The sequence below is a fragment of the Hypanus sabinus genome, chromosome 10 (assembly GCF_030144855.1).
Source record: "Hypanus sabinus isolate sHypSab1 chromosome 10, sHypSab1.hap1, whole genome shotgun sequence".
NCBI classification, from domain to species: Eukaryota; Metazoa; Chordata; class Chondrichthyes; order Myliobatiformes; family Dasyatidae; genus Hypanus; species Hypanus sabinus.
The window spans coordinates 83,134,078-83,154,850 of NC_082715.1; the positions used below are offsets into that span (position 1 = coordinate 83,134,078).

Below are 20,773 nucleotides of genomic sequence, written 5' to 3' on the forward strand. Positions count from 1 at the left end.
GATGATAAACCTGATTCTGATTCTGGGAACATGATGGGGGTGGCTGGTGGAACTGGTTTCTACTGCAACCCAGCCCCAGGTCCCCACAGACACGAGATTCTGCAGACAATGCAATCTGGAACAAACTGTCCGGGGATCCGGCTGCTGTCCCCACCTTCGACCTCCAACCTCCCCCCCCCCCCCAACACCAGCTCTGCCTTTTCCTTTCTTTTTCTCCTTCCATCCATCACTCACCAACCTCTACCTCTCAAATCCACTCCACCACTTTCCCTACCTGCCTCAACCAACCCGCCATCCTTCATACTTCCTCAGTCCACCAATCGCCTCCAGGCTCCTGTCTCACCACTTCCTTCCTGCCTCTTCTCTATATCGGCATTCTTCCCCGTCCACTTTCACTCCTGATGCAGGGTTTCAACCTAAAATTAAAAGTGTGAGATCAAGGTTAAGATTAAGAACAATTAAGATCCGTCCTGTTGGATGTGATCTTTCATTGATTCTATTATGTTTCTTGGATTTACTGAGTATGCCTGCAAGAAAACAGATCTCAGAGTTCTGTATGGTGACATATATGTACTATGAAAATAAATTTAAAATGTGCAAGTCAAATTCATAAAAATCTGTGGAGGCACAAAGTCAACACAGTATTGGGAAACAGAGTCTGATGTCCTGAATACCTTGTGCTACGTTCAGGTATTAAAGGCAATTGAGGCAGGTTGGATGAGTAGGGTTCAGCTGACGGAGCAGAACAATTGGCTTTTACCCAGACAGATATTTCTTTCTTTTGAGAGTTGAGGTGGGAAAGCAAAGTTTGCAAAGAACCAATGCATAATTTTATTAGTAGCAACATGCAATGACACATTGATGAGATAGGAGGCATTTGATTCCTCATTTGGGACAAGATCTCAGTGAGCCCCAAACTACAAACTGCTGCTCTTTATCGAAGTCCAAGAAGAGGTTCGTGATGGGTCGATTCGAAGCATCGTAGGCAAACCTCCAGAGCCAAAGGAGTGTTGATAGATAGGGAGACAGGGAGCAAATTCAGCAGTACATTCACAAAGCCAGACTTCATCAGCAGTTTGAGGACGTGCTGTTCGAGGGGTGATTGACAAGTTTGTGGCCTAAGGTAGAAGGAGTCAATTTTAGAAAAACCTAGCACATTTATTTTTCAACATAGCCCCCTCCTACATGTACACACTTAGTCCAATGATCGTGGAGCATACAGATCTTGTACCTCCAGAAAGTGTCCACAGCGTGGGTGATTGATAAGTTCATGGCCTGAGGTAGAAGGAGATGAGTTATACAGCTCTTGTTACAAGCACACGCAGGTCAACTCTTTGAGTGATTATGTAAAAAGTTTGAAGTTAATAACTCATCTCCTTCTACCTTAGTCCATGAACTTATCAATCACCCCTGCTCGATTGAGGTCTATCCATAGATTTTCAATGATCGGGGGACTGTGAGGGCTATGGCAAAATCTTCAGCTTGCACCTCTTGAAGTTGTCCATTGTGGATTTTAAGGTGTGGTTAGGATCATTATCCTGTTGTAGAAGCCATCCTCTTTTCATCTTCAGCTTTTTTTTTACAGACGGTGTGATGTTTGCTTCCAGAATTTGCTGGTATTTAATTGAATTCATTCTTCCCTCTATCAGTGAAATGTTCCTCATGCCACTGGCTGCAACACAAGCCCAAAGCATGAACGGGAGAGGTGTTCTTTTCATGAAATTCTGCACACTTTTTTCTCCAAACATACCTTTGCTCACTGCGGCCAAAAAGTTCTATTTTAACTTCATCAGTCCACAGGACTTGTTTCCAAAATGCATCAGGCTTGTTTAGATGTTCCTTTGCAAACTTCTGACACTGAATTTTGTAGTGAGGATGCAGGAAAAATTTTCTTCTGATGATTCTTCCATGAAGGTCGTATTTGTGCAGATGTTGCTGCACAATAGAACAATGCACCACCACTCTAGAGTCTGCTAAATCTTCCTGAAGGTCTTTTGCAGTCAAATGGGAGTTTTGATTTGCCTTTCTAGCAATCCTATGAGCAGTTCTCTCCAAAAGTTTTCTTGGTCTTCCAGACCTCAACTTGACCTCCACTGTTCCTGTTAACTGCCATTTCTTAATTACATTATGAACTGAGGAAACGGCTACCTGAAAATGCTTTGCTATCTTCTTATAGCCTTCTCCTGCTTTGTGGGCATCATTTATTTTAATTTTCAGAGTGCTTAGAGGAGCCCATGGCTACTGATTGTTGGGATAAGGTTTGAGGAGTCAGGGTATTTATAAAACTTTGAAATTTGCATCACCTGGCCATTCCTAATGATGACTATGAACAAGCCATAGCCCTAACAAGCTAATTAAGGTCTGAGACCTTGGTAAAAGTTATCTGAGAGCCCAAACTTTTGCATGATGCTCCTTTCCTTTTTTTCACTCTAAAATTGTGCAAAACAAAAATAATCCACTAATCTTGCTTAAAATGTTGAAAAGAATGTTTCATCTTTAACATTATGACTTTTGGAGGTCAGTTCATCTTCTACTCACTGAACTATTCACAGTAACAGAAATTCTGACCAGGGGTGCCCAAACCTTTGCTTGCCACTGTAAATATAATTACTATGTGATTCATGTACAAGAATTATACTGGTACTTAACAATCTCAAACTGAAGATAATTTATGCCTGTGGGTTAATAATGGGCATACATTCGCAATATCAATGGGAGTGTTGAGGAGCTCAGATCTCCCTTGGTCTCAAGCAAGTAATACAATTATGAGTATATTTTGAGGCTGAGGTCATTCAAAGAAAGATTGTGTCCAATTAGACCTGGTATTGTTATATATCACTGCATTTCCTTGCAGCGGTAAATTAAAAAAATGTCTATAACCTAGCTAGAGCTGGATTTTTCTAAAGTTACTTTTGACACAGTTCTGTTTTCAAATTTATTATCATGTGTTTTCTTTTGGTTATCATGTAACCTTCAGGGAGATGGATTGTTCTCCATAGTAAACTGCAACTGCACTGTGCTGTGACTGACTAACACTGAGCCACATGGAAGCAGAAACTTGGGAAAACAAAGGTCTTTATTTGAGTAGCAAACCTCCAGGAGAGAGAGTCCAAGAGAATCTCATTCACCTGACACGATGTGTTGCACTTCTTCAACCAAAGATAATAATAAACAATTAACTAGTTTCAATTGCTGTGATTACCTACTTATTACCTACTTGACATTTCGAATACAGTCAGGTAAATTTACAGAATTACTTACTTACAATGGTGCCACAACCCAACCTTCTGAACCCTTTGAACATTCAAGGCCAGTATTGGTTTCAAACACCGCTAAATACAAAATATAACTCTTTTGTTAGTGTTGAAGGATGTCTCCACGAACATACAACTAAACAGGATAAGTGACAAAGCAGATTTGCCCTGAACTGTGCGATAAATGTCAGGGATAAACCCATTAACAATACGCTAATAACAGGAATGCTCATCTATTGTCTTCTCCCACACTGGCCCACACCACAAAGTACCAGTTCGGAAGTTAAATTGTGTACAGGTTTTAATTCCTGCTTGCACATCCCATGTCTTCCATTTCTGCCCAAGTCTATGTACTGGTGATGCTGTCGCAATCAGGTTTTCATTAAAATCAATGCTAACATTTCATTTGCCCTCCTTACTAATGACTCAACCTGCAAGTTAATCTTCAGGGAATCTAGCATGAGGACTTGCAACTCGCCTTGCACCTCTGATTTCTGAATTTGATCCCCCATTTAGAAAACAGGCTACACCTTTATTCATTCTGCCAAAGGGCATAACCGTACACTTCCCTACATGATATTCCACCTGCCACTTCTTTGCCCATTCTCCTAATCTGTCTAAATCCTTCTGTAGCCTCCCTGCTTCCTCAGCACCATCTGCCCCTCCATCTATCTTTGCATCATCTGCAAACTTGGCCACAAAGGTATCAGAGTTGAAGACAGTTTATAAATACTTGTTCATGTTAAACCATGTGCAAAGTGATGAGAGACTTCTGTTTGATGTAATTAACTGAGATCAAGGTAGATTAAGGGGAGATTAGACTTGACATGCTAAGATAATTAGATGTTTTGATAAGATAAATATGGAGATATTATTTCCACTGTCTGAAGAATCCATACCATGGTCATAGAACACAACAGCACAGGAACAAGCCCTTCAGCCCATCCAGCCTGTGCTGAACTATTACTCTGTCTAGTCCCATTGACCCGCACTTGGACCATACCCCTTCCATCCATGTACTCATCCAAATTTCTATTAAGCTTTGCAATCAATCTTGCATCCACCACTTCTGCTGGCTGTTCTTTCCACACTCACATCACTCTCTGTGAACAAGTTCCCTCTCAGACTTCCCTTAAGTCATCCTAAACCTAACACCTGAAGCTCTAGAGTCACCCAACCTGCTTGCATGAACCAGTGGACAAAGATTGATTACCTTTGAGCCAGAGGGGAAATGAGGAGAATAGTTATTTTCATCTTGAAAGCAGAAACAAAATGTAATAAGAGACCTGCTTGAGAAGGTGAACAAAACACAGAAGGTTGTCAGAATAGGCCTGCGAAAAGGACTAATTGATTGGACACTGCAGAGAGCTGGCAGGGCCATGGTGGTCTCCGGTTTTGCAGACCTCCTTGATTTGCTTCTCATCAGATTTGTTTCTCAGTTAGCATGGGGTAAGATATAATTTGGCACTGTCATTCTCATGTCGGACACTGGTCTGTATTTATAATAAGAATTATTTACAACAATTAACAGTGCAATGCTTCTTCATTCTTGCATTCCAAGTCAACACTTTCAGTGCAGTTCTATTCCAGTCCTTAAAACCAATAAGACTGTTACTACTCATGTGCCCCCCCGCCCCCGGGCGGTACAGTACTACAATAATCGCGGGGGCTTCCTCATCCAACTGCAGAGGCAGGAGAGCCCTACACTGTGGTTCTTCCCCACCGAGGCCTTGTGGTGGTTGCAACAAGCTTCAGTGCCTTCCTCAGCAAGTACTCTTACAGCCTGAAAAGTGCCAGTCGGCAGCATTCCTCCAAGGGGATCACAATGTTCAAAAGTTCATAGTAAATTTATTATCAAAGTTTTTATATGTCACCATGTACTACCTTGAGATTAATTTTCCTGCAGGCGTTTATAGAAGAACAGAGAAATACAATAGAACCAATCAAACTACACACAAACAAAAACTGACAACCAATGTGCAAAAGAAGACAAACTGTGCAAACAAAATACTAATAAATAATACTGAGACATACTGGCAGACCAACAACTTCTGGGCAGACCAAAGGTGAGTTGGTGATCTGCCAGCAGCACTTGATGTTGATCTCCGTGTGTGACACTGGTGGTAAACTGCTCTGCTCCATTAGTGTACTGAAGAAGGTTAATTATCATCATTGGACCTGAACCATGTCCGAGTGATTAGGTACATCATCTTATTACAGAGACTGAAAACACTGAAGTGAGCCACTGCTCCAAAGAAAAAGGCCCCTTTGATGCTTTTGACTGTTGGGGTTATGTAATCACTATTTCAAAAAAAAACTTTCCATTAGCAAAGCAAAATTAAAGGATGTAAAACAACTGAAACTTGTACGCCAACATTCCAATCAACAGAAAGACACCACTCACTGGGCAACATCCACCGTTCGATCCATCTAATAATGAAAGGCTTTGGTAAATTTCCGATGACTGACTCAAAGATTGCTTTTGTTGCCCCTTCTATATTTTAATCCACACAGAACAATAACAAATAAATACTGTAAGGCTTTGATGAAGGGATTGCTCCAAGGTATAAATAACTTGCAGTCTCCAGAGGGTGAATAAAATTCTGGAAAGCATGTTACAGGAGGCTTTGGTGACAAGCCTAAAAGTAATTAGAAAGAATTCTCTCATGGCTAATTTCAGAAACTGCTTTTGAATTCCCACAGATGAATATGAAATCATGTGTAATTTGAACCTTCAGCACATATCCAATCATCTTCATTAGGCCAGCAGCACCACCACCCAGGGGACACTCATTTACACGTATTGTGTTTCAACACTCCTTTCCTTATTAATTACTTGAATTCAGTTAAGGTTTTCTGCCACTTAGCAAATACAATGTGTGTGTATTTTTTTACTAAGATTTTAGCAATTTTTAATATTGAACAAGAGATTTAATGTTACAAGGACATTTTAGAGGGATATGGATTGTGGGGCTAGTTTAGATTAGTTTAGATTGGTTAGCATGGCTGAGTTGGGCCAAAGGCCCGTTTCCTCGTTGTATGACTCTAATGGGGCGTATTCTGTCAGGACGCTGAGCAGGGATCCAATCATAGTCCCAGTGCTGTGCACACAGTGATATTAATTGAGTAACAAATCCCGAGGTGCAAACAAAGTCGGCGTCAAAGCTCAGGCAGAGATTAAAACATCCAGAGAAATCCAAAAACCAGAATCAGGAAACAGGCAGAGTCGATATTCAGACAGAGTTCAGATACAAATGCTGGAAAGGCTCAGGAAAATTCACTGGCACAATCTGGCAACACACAGGTCTGAAATACACAGCAATAAACAGAGAGGCAGATAATAGGTGGAACACAATGAGACCCAGGTAGCAGCAATACAGGTGATAATGAGAAGCAGATGAGAGACGGAGTACTCAGTGATACCGGAATAGAGCAGGAGCGGGGACTGGAGCACACCGCAATACAAAACCACAGACTGACAGCTGGGGGAAACACAAAAAAACAGAGTTCAACTGGCAGTATTCTCTCCCAAAGTCAAAGTAAATTTATTTTCAAAGTATGTACATGTCACAGCATACTACATTGAGATTCATTTTCTTCCAGCTATTTACAGGAAAGTACAATGTAATTTAAGAAAAAGTACACAAATAAAGACTGATAAACAAGCAATGTGTAAAAGACACACTTCAAATAAAAAAATATTGAGAACAATGAGTCCTTGAAAGTGAGTCTGCAGGTTGTGCAATCAGTTCGGAGTTGAGGTGAATGAAGTTATCTACAGTGGTTCAGGAACCTGATGGTTGTAACAGACTCTTAAAAGTATCTGCCTCCACCACTATCCCTGGCAGTGTGTTCCAAAAAGCCACTCTCTGGTTTTTACCTCTAACCCCTTATACTTTCCTCTAAACTTCTTAAACTTATGCCCCCTCATTTAAGCCATTTCTACTCTGGGAAAAAGTCTTTGGCTGTCCAATATACTTAAACCATTTATCATCTTGTGCACCTCTTCTAAGTCACCTCTTATCTTCCTTCTCTCAAAAGAGAAAAGCCCTAGCTTGCTCAACCTATCCTCAGAAGACATGCTCTCTGATCCAGGCACAATCCTATTAAATCTCCTTTATACCCTCTCTAAAGCTTTCATATACATCTTACAGTATAAGGGGGCATCCAGAACTTCACCTTGCAACTATATTTCCCCATTACTAAACTCTAACCCACTGATGCACTATTTGTCTTCCTTCCCACACCTACCTGCTAACTCTTGGTGACTGATGCACATGAACAGTGATGACCCTCTGTGCCTTGCTCATCTGAGATTGCAGATGTTGGAGAAATCACAGAAATTTAATGTGTTGTCCCACAGATATCTATACTGAGCTCTGATTTTAACTATGGAACTATGGAATTAGTTTTTATGTTCCTGTGGCTGGATTTAAATTCACAGAAGACCGTAAGACACAGAAGAAGAATTGGCCATTCAGCCCATCGAGTCCACTCTGCTATTTGATCATGGTTGATTTATTTTTCCTGTCAACCCCTGTCTCCTGCCTACCCCCTGGGACATTCGACACTCTTACTAACCAAGAACCACCTCATTCTTCTAAAGTCCAACAAATACAGGTCCAGTGTCATGACATGTTCCTCATTCATTGATCCTTTCATTCCTGGACCATTCTTGTAAATCTCTGGATCCCTTCCAATGCCAGCACACTCTTACTCAGATATGGGGGCTCAAAGTTATTCACAATACACTAATGACTGATAAAGCCTCAGCATTACTGTCTTGCTTTTATATTCTAGTCACCAACCATCAGTCAAAAGTAGGGCAAAGTATAAATACACTGCTTCTCTGTGTGTGTGTGCGCGCATTTATTTATCACAAATAACTTTTGAAATCATAAAAAAGAATAAAACCGTCTGTAAGATATCCATAAGGGAATGCTGCCAGCTGACACAGTTAAGGCTACAGGAGTACGTTCTGCGAGATGCATTGGAGCTCAGTGTGGCCAATGGAAAGGCCTTATGGGGAAGGACCACAGTCTCGGCTCCTTCCACTACCACACATGGAGGGGCGGAGTTGGGTGAGGAAGAACTCCAACCCTTACACTGTTACATCATGGCCTGGCATTGAAACACCAATGCCCCGGAACGGAAAAAGCTACAGAGAGTAGGGGATACAGCCCAATCAATTACAGGTAAAGCCCTCCAGACCATTGAATACATTTACAGGAAAGGCTGCCACATGAAAACAGCATTCAGGCCATGCCCTCTTCTCACTATTACCATCAAACAGGAGGTTCAGGAACAGTTATCACCCTAGAAACGTCCAGCTCCTGAACCACCATGGTTAACTTTAATCACCACTGCTCTGAACTGATTCTCTGACCTACAGACTCTCTCTCAATGTCTCTTTACAACTTGGTGTTCTCAGTACTAATTTTTATTTGCATGTTGGTTGCTTGTCAGACTTTGTTTATGTATAGTTTTTCGTAAATTCTATTGTATTTCTTTTTACCTGTGAATGCCTGCAAAAAAGCCCAAGGTAGCATAAGGTAACAAATACATACATATATGTACTTTAACAATAAATTTACTTTGGACTCTTGATGCCATCAGTCATCAAGGCCCCAGATATCTGGAACTCCTTGCTTAAAGACCCATCTCACTCCATCTTCAGGGCACTCTTTGAAACCCAATTGATTCTCTGACTAATCTTTCAGTCACCTGCCTTAATTTGTGGCTCAGAGCCGAATTCTCTTTGAAAACTGCTCCTGAACATTCTGTAAAGGTATGGTAAAAATTACAGAAACAAAGACCTAAAGATTAGCTTTAGTTGTTATATGTACATCAAAACATACAGTGAACTGCATCATTTGCATCAGAGACCAACACAGACGAAGGCGTGGGGACAGCCCGCAAGTGTTACTCTTCCAATGCCAATAGAGCATACCCACAACTTACTAACCTTAACCTTGTCTTTGGAATATGGGAGGAAACTGGAGCACCTAGAGGAAACTCCATCACAGGGAAAAGGTACAACTCCTTACAGATGGTGGCGCGAACTGAACTGTGATTTTCTGATCGTTGACACTGTAAAGCATTAGGCTAACAGATACACCATCATACCGCAGATTCTGGAAACTGGAAATAAATCGTAAAACATTAGAAATGGTCAGCAATTCAGGCAACTTCTGTGGGGAGAGAAATATTTAAAGTTTTAGATCAACATCCTTTTGTCAAAACTCACATGTTGTTATCAGTGCAAGTTGTTGTCAATCTGCCTGTCCAGTTTCCTTCTCTCATCCAGCAGGATCTTTCTTCCACTGGCCGAATGGTGAAGAACCACAGGTTTGTTTTCCCCTTATTCCCAGGATTTCCCACCTCCACATATCAATCATGGCTCCCTGCAAATATCCCTGGACCATATCAAGGATCAGACTGGAAGCAATCAGACAGGCAATGGCCTGTAAGCAAGTATATAGGAGGCAAAAAGAAGAGTTAGGGATGTGAAGAATTAATCAAAACAAAACCTTAGAGAATTGGTTGAAGGTGACAGTCATTAAATGACAAAATTAGTGAGGAAAAAATGGATTAAAGAAATTAGAGAAAATGTGTGTATGCATGTATGTATATATATAATTGTAATTTATAGCATTTTGTTACGTATTGTACTGCACTGCTACTACAAAACAACACATTCCAGAATACACGCCACTGCTAATAAACCTGATTCTAATCATGATGCTGTTTGCATCACTGCCTGGTGTGAAGGCTCTAATGCATGAAGAAGCTGCAGAGGTTTGTAGACTCAGCCAGCTCCATCATGGGCACAAGCCTCCCCAACATTCAGGATATCTTCAAAAGGCGGCACCTCAAAAAGATGGCATCCATTTACATATTTTATTGTAACATAGCATTTTTTTAATGTCTTGCACCATACTGCTGCCGCAAAACACCAAATTTCATGAAATATGTCAATGACAATAAACCTAATTCTAAATGGTGGCGAATCTGGCAGAGGAGAAGATTCTCCTCTTTAGCAGAGGTCTCTGGAAAAAGGTAGGTACGTTACTCAAAATGTAGAGCAGTCTGCTGTTATTATTGTCCAATGGCTTACAGTTCTGGTTGTGCATTGAAATCGTAACTGTTCCTTCCTCCATTGATGCTGCTCGCCCCACTGAGCTTTCTTGGCAATTGTTTCCCGATCTTCCATTAGCTTCAACTCCAGTGTGAAGAACCGTATAAAGGATTGGGAAAAGCTTCTATCTGTATTCTTTCAATCCGCACCCCCCCCCCCCCCCCCGGCTAAAAGGAGAAGCTGTAGTTGATTAGACACCTTGCAATTCTGTTTGCTCATTCTACCACCCCACGCTTGACCTGCCTGTTAGAATGTGAAAACTAAATACACTTTATACTAAATACAGTTTAAGATCTGACACACATACAGTTAAATCTTCTATCAGCTAATGAACATAACAGGCCAGATGACCTGTAAAGGAGCAAGCTGCTTTGTTGGTTTTGACTTGCACCTTCGTCTGAGGGGGGACTGAGGGTGGGAGTGTGGAACGAGCTGCCAGCGAAGGTGGTGGGTTACAATGTCTGAGAGAAGTTTGAATAGGTACATTGATGAGAAAGGTATGGAGGGCTATGGTCCAGGTGCAGGTAGATGGGACTAGAAAGAGAGAAGGATAGGAATAGACTGGATGGGCAAGGACTTGTTTCTGTGCTGTGGTGCTCCATGACTTGATATTAGCATGGTTCCACAGGACTGGGACTCCACTCTTTAAGAAGGAAGGAAGGCAAAAGAAAGGAAATTATAGGCCAGTTAGTCTAACCTCAATGGTTATTAAGGATGAGAGTTTGAGGTACTTGGAGACTAATAATAAAATAAGTCAAAGTCAGTATAGTTTCTGTAAAGGGAAATCTTGCCTGACAAATCTATTAAGAGTCCTTTGAGGAAGTAACAAGCAGGGTGGACAAAAGGGAGGCAGAAGATGTCATTTACTTGGATTTTCAGAAGGCGTTGAATAAGATGCCACCACATGAGGCTGCTTAACAAGATAAAATCACTTCCTGTAATGCCATAGGATAATGCCAAGAGTCCATGGATAGCGGAATGGCTGACAGACAGGAAGCAGAAAGTGGGAATAAAAGGGGTCTTTTCTGGGATGGCTGTGCTGACTAGTGGTGTTCCTCAGGGACTGCTGCTTTTTAAATTGTTTGTCAAAGATTTAGATAATGGAATTGATTGCCTTGTGGCAAAGTTTGTGGATGATATGAAGATAGGAGGGTAGGTAGTACTGAGGAAGCAATGCGATTACAGCAGGACTTAGACAAATTAGAAGGATGGGCAAAGAAATAGCAGATGGAACACAGTGTTGGGAAATGTATGATAATGCATTTTGGTAAAAGGAACAATAGTGCAGACTATTATCTAAATGGGGAGAAGGTTCAAACATCAGAAGGTGCAGAGGGACTTGGGGGTCCTCGTGCAAGACTCTCAGAAGGTTAATTTACAGGTTGAGTCTGTAGTAAAGAAGACAAATGTTGGTATTTATTTCAAGGAGAATGGAATAGAAAAAAAGAAGGAGATAATGCTGAGCCTTTATAAGACAATAGTCAGGCTGTACTTGGAGCATTGTCAACCGTTTTGTGCCCCTTATCTCAGAGAGGATGCCTGGTCATTGGAGAGAGTTCACAGGAGGTTCACGAGGATAATTCTGGGATTAACATATGAGGACTGTTTGGCAGCTTTGGGCATGTACTCTCTGGAATTTCGAAGAATGCGTGGGGATCTGAAATTACAAATAGGCTAGACAAGGGAGATGCAGTGGATGTTGTGTATCTGGATTTTCAGAGGGCCTTTGACAAGGTGCCGCACATGAGGCTGCTAAACAAGAACCCATGGAATTATGGGAAAGTTACATATGTGGATAGAGCGTTGGTTGATTGACAGGAAACGTAGAGTGGGAATAAAGGGAACGCATTCTGGTTGGCTGCCGGTTACCAGTGGTGTTCCACAGGGGTCTGTGTTGGGGCCGTTTCTTTTTACTTTGTGTATCAACGATTTGGATTATGGAATAGATGGCTTTGTGGCTAAGTTTGCTGATGATACAAAGATAGGTGGAGGGGCTGGTAGTGCTGAGGAAACAGAGAGTCTGCAGAGAGACTTGGATAGATTGGGGGAATGGGCAAAGAAGTGGCAAATGAATTATAATGTCGGAAAGTGTACGGTCATGCACTTTGGTAGACGAAATAAACGGGCAGACTATTATTTAAATGGGGAGAGGATTCAAAGTTCTGAGATGCAATTTGACTTGGAAGTCCTTGTGCAGGACACCCTTAAGGTTAACCTCCAGGTTGAGTCGGTGGTAAAGAAGGCGAATGCAATGTTGGCATTCATTTCTAGAGGAATAGAGTATAGGAGCAGGGATGTGATGTTGAGGCTCTATAAGGCACTGGTAAGACCTCACTTGGAATACTGTGTGCAGTTTTGGGCTCCTTATTTAAGAAAGGATGTGCTGACATTGGAGAGGGTTCACTAGAATGATTCTGGGAATGAGAGGGTTAACATATGAGGGACGTTTGACAGCTCTTGGACTGTACTCATTGGAGTTTAGAAGAATGAGGGGGGACCTCATAGAAACAATTTAAATGTTGAAAGGCATGGATAGAGTGGATGTGGTAAAGTTGTTACTCATGGTGGGGGAGTCTAGTACAAGAGGGTATGACTTGAGGATTGCAGGGCACCCATTCAGAACAGAGATGCGAAAAATTTTTTTAGCCAGAGGGTGGTGAATCTGTGGAATTTGTTGCCGTGGGTGGCAGTGGAGGTCAAGTCATTGAGTGTATTTAAGGCAGAGATTGATAGGTATCTGAGTAGCCAGGGCATCAAAGGTAATGGTGAGAAGGCGGGGGAATGGGACCAAAGGGGAGATTGGATCAGCTCATGATGAAATGGCGGAGCAAACTCGATGGGCCGAATGGCCGACTTCTGCTCCTTTGTCTTATGGTCTTATGATCTTATTGAAACCTACTGAATGTTGAATGAACTAGATAGGGTAGATGTAGAGAGGATGTTTCCCATGGGGGGGGGGGGGTATCCAGAACTAGAGGACACAACATCAAAATTGAGGGGTGACCTTTTAGAACAGAGGTAAGGAGGAATTTTTTTTAGCTGCAGTGTAGTAAATCTGTGGTATGCCTTGCCACAGACTGCGGTGGAGGCCAAGTCCATGTGTATATTTAAGGCAGAAGGATTATGGTGAGAATGCAGATGTTTAGGGTTGAGTAGGATCCGGGATCAGCCATGATAGAATGCCGGAGCAGACTTGATGGGCTGAATGGCCTAATTCTGGTTCTATGTCTTGGGATCTTATGGACTTTCGGAGAATGAGGGAAAATTTCATTGAATATGGAAAGGCCTAGATAGAGTAAATGAAGAGAAGATACTTCCTGTAGTGGGAGAGTCCAAGACCAGAGGGCACAGCCCCAGAAGGATATCCCTTTAGAATAGAGGTGAGGAGGAGTTTCTTTAGCCAGAGGATGGTGAATTTGTGGAATTCATTGCCGCAAATGAAATGGCTGTGGAGGCCAAGTCATTGGCTATATTTAAAGTGGAGGTTTACAGGTTCTTGATTAGTAAGGGCACCAAAGGTTATGTGGTGAAGGCAGGAGAATGGAGTTGAGGAGGATAATAAATTAGCCATGATGGAATAGCAGGGAAGACTTGAATGAGCTGAACGGCCTAACTCTGTTCCTATGTCTTACTGTCTTATGAGTCTATGACTAAGTGACTAAGCGGTGAACAATCCAACAAATGGTGGATTGGCTTGGATGTTTTTCTTGTAGTTGCAAGACCCTGTTAGACATTAGCAATGTAGAATACTGGAAGCCAATTTTCACTGGTTCATTGGTGAGACTGACTGGGCAGGGGAGCTGTGTTGACTTGGTTGCTGCACAAAGAAGGCCCCTGTGCCTTGGAGTCGCCTGTTGTGGTCACTGGTGAAGGAGATACTGACGCTGGCTGGGTGCTGCTGGATTCTGTACTGGATTGGGGGCTGGCCCCCACCTTTCGGTGTTGCCCTCCAGTGTTTGATCCCAGGTAGACAAGTGGGATTGCGTTCTTCTGTCGCTGCACATATGCAAAATGAGGAACTGCTGTGGCCTGTTCTTGCAGAAACATGGCTCCAGGACACCATCCATGCACCAGCAATCTGCAGGCCATGACACTCAGGGATTTGGGCTATTTTATTATTTTTATATATATATATATCTTGTAACCATGTTTTTCTGCTATCATAATTATGTGTGCTATATGTGCTGTGTGCTGTATTTTGGTACTGTGTTTTGTATCCTGGCCCCAGAGAAATATTGTATTGTTTCATTTGGCTGTATTCCTGTGTTTGGTTGAATGACAATTAAACTTGAACTTGAACAAAGTACACATATGTATTCGTTGTTGGCCTTGTAGAGAAAAGATCTTGCAAAATAACTAGCATGTGTTGATGTTAATGCAGTTTCTTTAAAAACAAGATAAGTTTGCATGTTTTAACAGCAATGATGAATGCACAGAAAATTCTGGGGAACTCAGCAGTTCAGGCAGCATCTATGGAGACGAACAAAGAGCCTGAGGAGAGTTCTCAGCCCAAAACATCAGCTCGTTATTCCTCTTCATAGATGAAGCCTGACCTGTTGAGTTCCTCCAGCATTGTGTGTGTGTGTGTGTGTGTGTGTGTTGCTCTGGATTTCCAGTACTTGCAGAATCTCTTGTGTTTATGAACTGTTGCTGGAATTGGATCGATTATAGGGTATATCTTTGAAACTTGATTTGGGGTTGCATTGCCTACCTGAACCTTAAAGCGTGTCCTGATTTTTCATGGTTAACCTACTACTGGACACCTAGAAAGGAACAGAAATAGAGAATAGGCCTCATTGATAGGAATAGACAATGGCTGCGATATAAACACTACAGACTTCAATACAGAAACCTCAATACATTAAAATTACACTACTAAATAAATCTTAGCATGCATCTCCAAGTGCAAGATTGTGGTCTGCACAAACTAAGTAATTTTGTTACTATGAAAAAAGTAAACCAATCGCAAGGACAAAAATGCCGTTGTTTCTATGTCTAATGACAGCTATTGTATTTCACAATCAATCGTTCTTTGGCTTAGCCTGAGAAAAATGATTGGTCGGTAATTGTTTTCGGGTTTTTCGTTTTACAGTGCAGTTTACACAATTAAAGTTTTAGCAAGAGTTGCATTACAATTATTGGTCATTTTAGTTTTGTTTATAGGAAGCAGGGTTATATCAGGAAAGGAAACAATGATGTGATCATTAGTTATTGCTAATTAGCCATTTTAATAACCTAGAATTCCTACGTTTATCACATTTTGGAAGGTTTACTTTTTTAACTGACAGTAACTGCGTCATTTGTAAATATTTAAAATAACTGTTGCATATGCAGCAAAATTATAGAGTTACTATTAGTGTTACCTTGTATTTGCAGGGTGTTTAACGTTTAGTCATCCTTTGAGTCCTGCCGTATATTCTCTTAATAATCAGCCATCATGTCTGATTGCCTCTTAAAGATAAATCAGCCCCTCTAAACTGCTTTCACGAACGGTGAAATTCAGATACATTAGCACTGGAAATTGCAAATAAAGTTTTTTTAAATGTGAAGGTCAAACAATTGGGCAGTGACATTGATGATTTTCCTAGTAAAGACAATTATTATCACTCCGGTAATGCATTAAATGCCCTCTTGTGAGTGAAGACAAGAATGGGTTTCCATGTAAAATGCACATTATGATGGGATATTTAATGCGTAGGAAAGTTCAACGCACCGAGGGCTAGGCATTTAGACAGAATGTAGCGGGAAGAGATCTTACCTCATTAATCTCCGTTACATTGTCATGAGAGACATGCTGATACAAACAAGTCAATTAAGAGTTTTGCGTTTAGTAAGATAGTTTAAAATCCATTTATTGCTCTAACAGTTTCTGCATTAAAGTTTTCTAAAGATCAATCAAGTAAGCAGATTATCGTGTTAACTTCTTTTTAAATTTATTTACATCCCAATGGGTGTTAAAACCGCTTTTATATCTTACACAATATAAAAACCAACTATAAGAGTTAGTTTTGGTTTATAATTGTAGCAAACAGTTTAGGCATTCCTGCAGAACAAAAGAGGCAGACATTTAAGAACTAGAATGAAATAATTCCAAATTTTAGTTCTTTACAAAAGAGTTCAGCTTTATTGGCAAAATGTATTTGACAAATTAAAGTCACCTATTTAGATAAGCTTACACATGGAACTTTATGCACTTTTATTACCACATACAGGTAGAAACACTAAACAGATCACCTTAATAAAGTTAGCTCCATACATAGCTGATTGAGTTCAACTCCAATAAACATCATTTTTTTAAAATTAAATTTTACAAATTAAATATTGAACATCTTAAACTGACAAATATTAGAAGAAGACAGTTTAAAACAACTTATCTACAGCTTGTTTATCACCTATTTCAAAAAAAAATCTTGTTACAGTCTTCTATTACCCCTAGACAAGCAGTTATCTTTAACTGGTGAGCTTAGAAACTTAAAACTTGTCACCAGTTCATGCTAGTTGAACATTACTTCTACACATAGAACAATGAAAAATCATTTGAAAGGAACAGCATCCTTGTCGAATGGTGTGGGGACTGACTTGTTCATTCTATAAGTTACTGTCATAAAATAATGACAACTTCCATTAAAGTTTTTTGGGAATAGGAGTGTATAAGGGTACCCGAGACAAGCTATCTCTAGGCAAGAAAATAAATGAATATTACTTGTCTTGCAGTTGTTTTTATGATGACCATGTAATCACTGAGCTGAGGTCATAGGACAAGGGCAGCCTTCAATATCTACCATAGGGATGTTCTCTGTATGTCCCTCTTGACCTTGGGATCGGTGCTTTCAGACTCGGTCGGGAAGTCACCCATTCTTCTTTACCTTGCAAACAGAAAGGCAAAAGCAAGTCCAAGATGAAGGAAGGAACATGCAATAGACGAGCGTCATTTCCTGAACAAAATCTCTTTAGGAGCTTGTGGGTCAGATCTACATCTTTTGGGAAGAACGAGAGCAGGTATTTCATCACTGTGGAGAACTGAACCTTCTGATAAATAAAGCCAATGCAACAGACTGTTTAATGTTGAGTGCTAAAAAAGTGTGGCATTCTAGCATCGCAGTTAGTACAAAGTTATTACAGCCTCAGCTGTAAGACTGGGGCTAAATTCCTGCTGTTGTCTGTAAGGAGTTGGTTTGTTCTCCTGGTGACTGTGTGGGCTTCCTCCTACATTTCAAAGATGTAGGTTAGGGTTAGGGTGAGTGAGTTGTGGGCAAATGTAGTGACACTTGTGGGCTGCCCAGCAAAATGCTCGCTGATTTGATTTGACGCAAATGATGCATTTCACTGACTGTTTCGATGTACATGTGACAAATAAAGAAACCCTTTAAAATTACACCCAATGTATCTGGAGCATCTGTAACTTTGCTGTACATCCACTGAACCGGCCACAAAACTACTGTAAATAGCTGTCAATCACATTTCTATTCTGGGCCTCTAAAAATTGAGCTGGATACTTTGCACACATGTCAAAGGTTTTACAGCATAACTTTTTTTTGTTAGCATTTACTGAGGAAGTCTCTGCTGTATCCCAAAGGAACAACTGTTCTGCAAAGCTTCAGCTATTTAAGATCTGCTGCTCACCACAACTCCCTCAAACCACTTTTAGCTACATTCGTAATCTGGTTAGAATAGAGTCATAGAGCACAGAAACAGGTCCTTCAGCTCATCTAGTGGTTTTATGCCTGTCTACCTCCACCCTGACCATAATCCTCCATACCTCTTCCATCAACTTTTCTTAAATGGTACAATGGAATCCTCATCTGCTGGCAGCTCATCTCACACTTGCACAACCCTCTGAGTGAAGAAGATCCCCCTCTGATTCCTCTTAAATATTTCACCTTTCACCCTAAATGCATGACCCCCTAGCTCTAGTTTCAGATAAACTGAGGGGAACAGCCTGTATGCATTCACAGTATAACTAAGTACTCCTCATTGAGATCTCCCCCCACTCTCCTATGCTCCAGCGAATAAAGTGCTAACCCGTAGGAGCAAACAGAAAGGGATCATTAATGTATATAAAAGCTTTGAAATATCACTGAAAATGTGCTCCCAACTATTAAGGTGGGCTGTGGGAGCAAACTAAAGACCACATGGAGTTGCTGTTCGAAATAAGAAGTCGATTTATTAAAAACTGGCACGTACCAGTCAAAGCCAATCTACCTGAGCATGAACTCAATACAGCTTTTACATGCTCAGTTGATGAGATTGCCAGTAAAACTACATTTTGCTAATGGAACGGTGGCTACAGGAAGACTTAATTAATTACAGACTAGGTCCTAATTATAGAATAAAATGTCTAATAGTAAATCCATTTTTCTATTAGAAAAATGGGTCCATGCTATTAACATAATCAGTGAAATTCCTGAAGCTTGGGTGTTGTTGCTGCTGCATTCCACGTTTCTACTTTCGTTTGCGGTTCAGTTACCACAGTAGCGCAGTCCGAGTCCCTATTTCCTAATTATTGGTCCTCACTAACCTTTCCAAATTTAACATTTTCCTAAGACTCAGGTCTTTCAGTCCTGACAGCTTCCATTTACATTTTCTCCACACTCTTTTAAGCTTTTTGATACCTTTCCTGTAGGTTGGTGCCCAGAACAGCACGTTACTCTAATGTACATTAATACAAAAACTATTTGAAAACAAATATTTTCCAAAATGTTGTTTGATCAACCTGATTCATGAAATCAAAAGATTTGCCATTAGAACACAGAACCTAGAACACTCCAGCACAGTATCAGCCCCTCGGCCCACAATGTTGTGCCAACATTATAACTTACTAATTGTATAACCTCATAACCAATAAGCAAAGCAGTTTGTAGAAAGAAATCTAAACACAAGAGATTCTGCAGGTGCTGGAAATCCTGAGCAACATGCAAAACGCTGGAGACAATGGCAAATGATACTTCTCTGGATGGACACTTTGTACATGGGCCACCAACTACTCCAGGAATTAAACCTTACTCCCCAATCTTGGTGATCTTGTGGAACTGACAGAACTCAGAAAGGAACAACATGCTTAGGGAGGATGGGCAATGAGGTGGAGCACAGCTTGCAGGGATAGGAGGGACAAGGGAAGCTAAAGGGAACAGGAAGACAAGGGAGAAGAGGTGAGCAAAAGAACAGCAGGAAGGAAGGGAAAGGAGATGTTGGTGCAGTAGCATTGTGGTTAATGCAATGCATTACAGCACTGGCTGTAAGATTACAGCTGCTGTATGTCTGTCCTCCCTGTGACTGTGGGTTTCCTCCTCTTGCTCCGGTTTCCTCCCACATTCCAAAGATACACGGGTTAGAATATGAAGTTTTGGGCATGCTATGTTGGCGCTGGAAACATGGCAAAACTTGTAGGCTGCTCCCAGCACAATCCTCGCTGATTTGATGCAAAAACACATTTCACTGTACGTTTTGATGTACTTGCGATAAATAAAGCTAATCTTATGGAATGGGAGAGAAAGGGGGGAATGGGTGGGAAGAGGGGAGAGGGGTAGTTGAGGAAGTAGAATAGGAGATGGGGCAGAGAGGAGGGTGAGAACAGGAGAGGAGGGGAGGAGAGAAGGAGAGAAAAAGGGATAGAAAAGGAGGGGAGGAGAGAAGGGGAGAAAAAGGGATAGAAAAGAAGGGGAAGAGGAGGAAATGGAGACAGGACAATAGGAAGCATAAACAAAAGGAATGGGGTAAGTTGACATTTCAATTCTGATGAAGGATGTTGATCCAAAACATCCATAGATGCTGCCTGACATGCTGAGTTCTTTCAGTAATTTATGTGTTGCTCTGAATGGGAGAGGAGCTTAGAATGAACAGGAAAAATCAATGTCTCTGACCGTTTCAGCCTTTGTCTGTGCTCGCAATCCATCTCCCCTCTCCATCTATTTCTCTATCTCCTTCTCCCCTTTTCCCTAAGATCCCATCCCTTCCTCCTCTCTGGCTCTCATGATTAAAAGATGCAGTAAAACTTGAATTTCCTGGTTTTACTTAAAGGCCATTAACTGTACCTTTGAACAAAATGCAAATTCACCAAGAGTCTAGAATTAGTTCACAGCATTGATACTTCGATTTTGAATAAAACTAGGATTAGTTAATCATTTGCGTTTCATGTGGGAGCTGCTGAGAACAAATTGTGAGGTCTCACACTGTTAATGGGACACTCACATGTGGAATTGGGAATGAATCTAGACATTAGTTCTAGGTTTAAAAGATGCCTGCCCATAAGACAATAATCAGGCCATTCGGCCTATTGAGTCTGCACTGCATTCCACCATTTATTATCCCTCTCATCCCCATTCTCCTGCATTCTCCCTGTAATCTTTGATACCCCTAATAATCAAGAATCTATCAAATTCTG

At 41.1% G+C, this 20,773-nt stretch overlaps 1 protein-coding gene across 3 annotated transcripts in view; it reads right to left on the reverse strand.

Moving 5' to 3' along the window:
- Positions 1-20,773, reverse strand: part of khdrbs2 (KH domain containing, RNA binding, signal transduction associated 2) — a 565,375-nt gene that overhangs the window by 42,786 nt on the left and 501,816 nt on the right. For 2 of the 3 annotated variants that reach the window (XR_009514410.1, XR_009514409.1), the window contains exons 9-12: positions 17,175-17,258; positions 15,104-15,155; positions 9,502-9,718; positions 9,220-9,395 (exon numbers count right to left, since the gene is read on the reverse strand). Coding sequence is in view for 1 of the 3 variants with exons in the window: in XM_059982275.1 (XP_059838258.1) it covers positions 15,145-15,155; positions 17,175-17,258 (95 nt within the window). In the remaining 2 variants the exon portion in view is untranslated. Of the gene's footprint in view, positions 1-9,219; positions 9,396-9,501; positions 9,719-15,103; positions 15,156-17,174; positions 17,259-20,773 lie in introns of those variants that run through there. The other variant, XM_059982275.1, reaches the window with a different exon arrangement.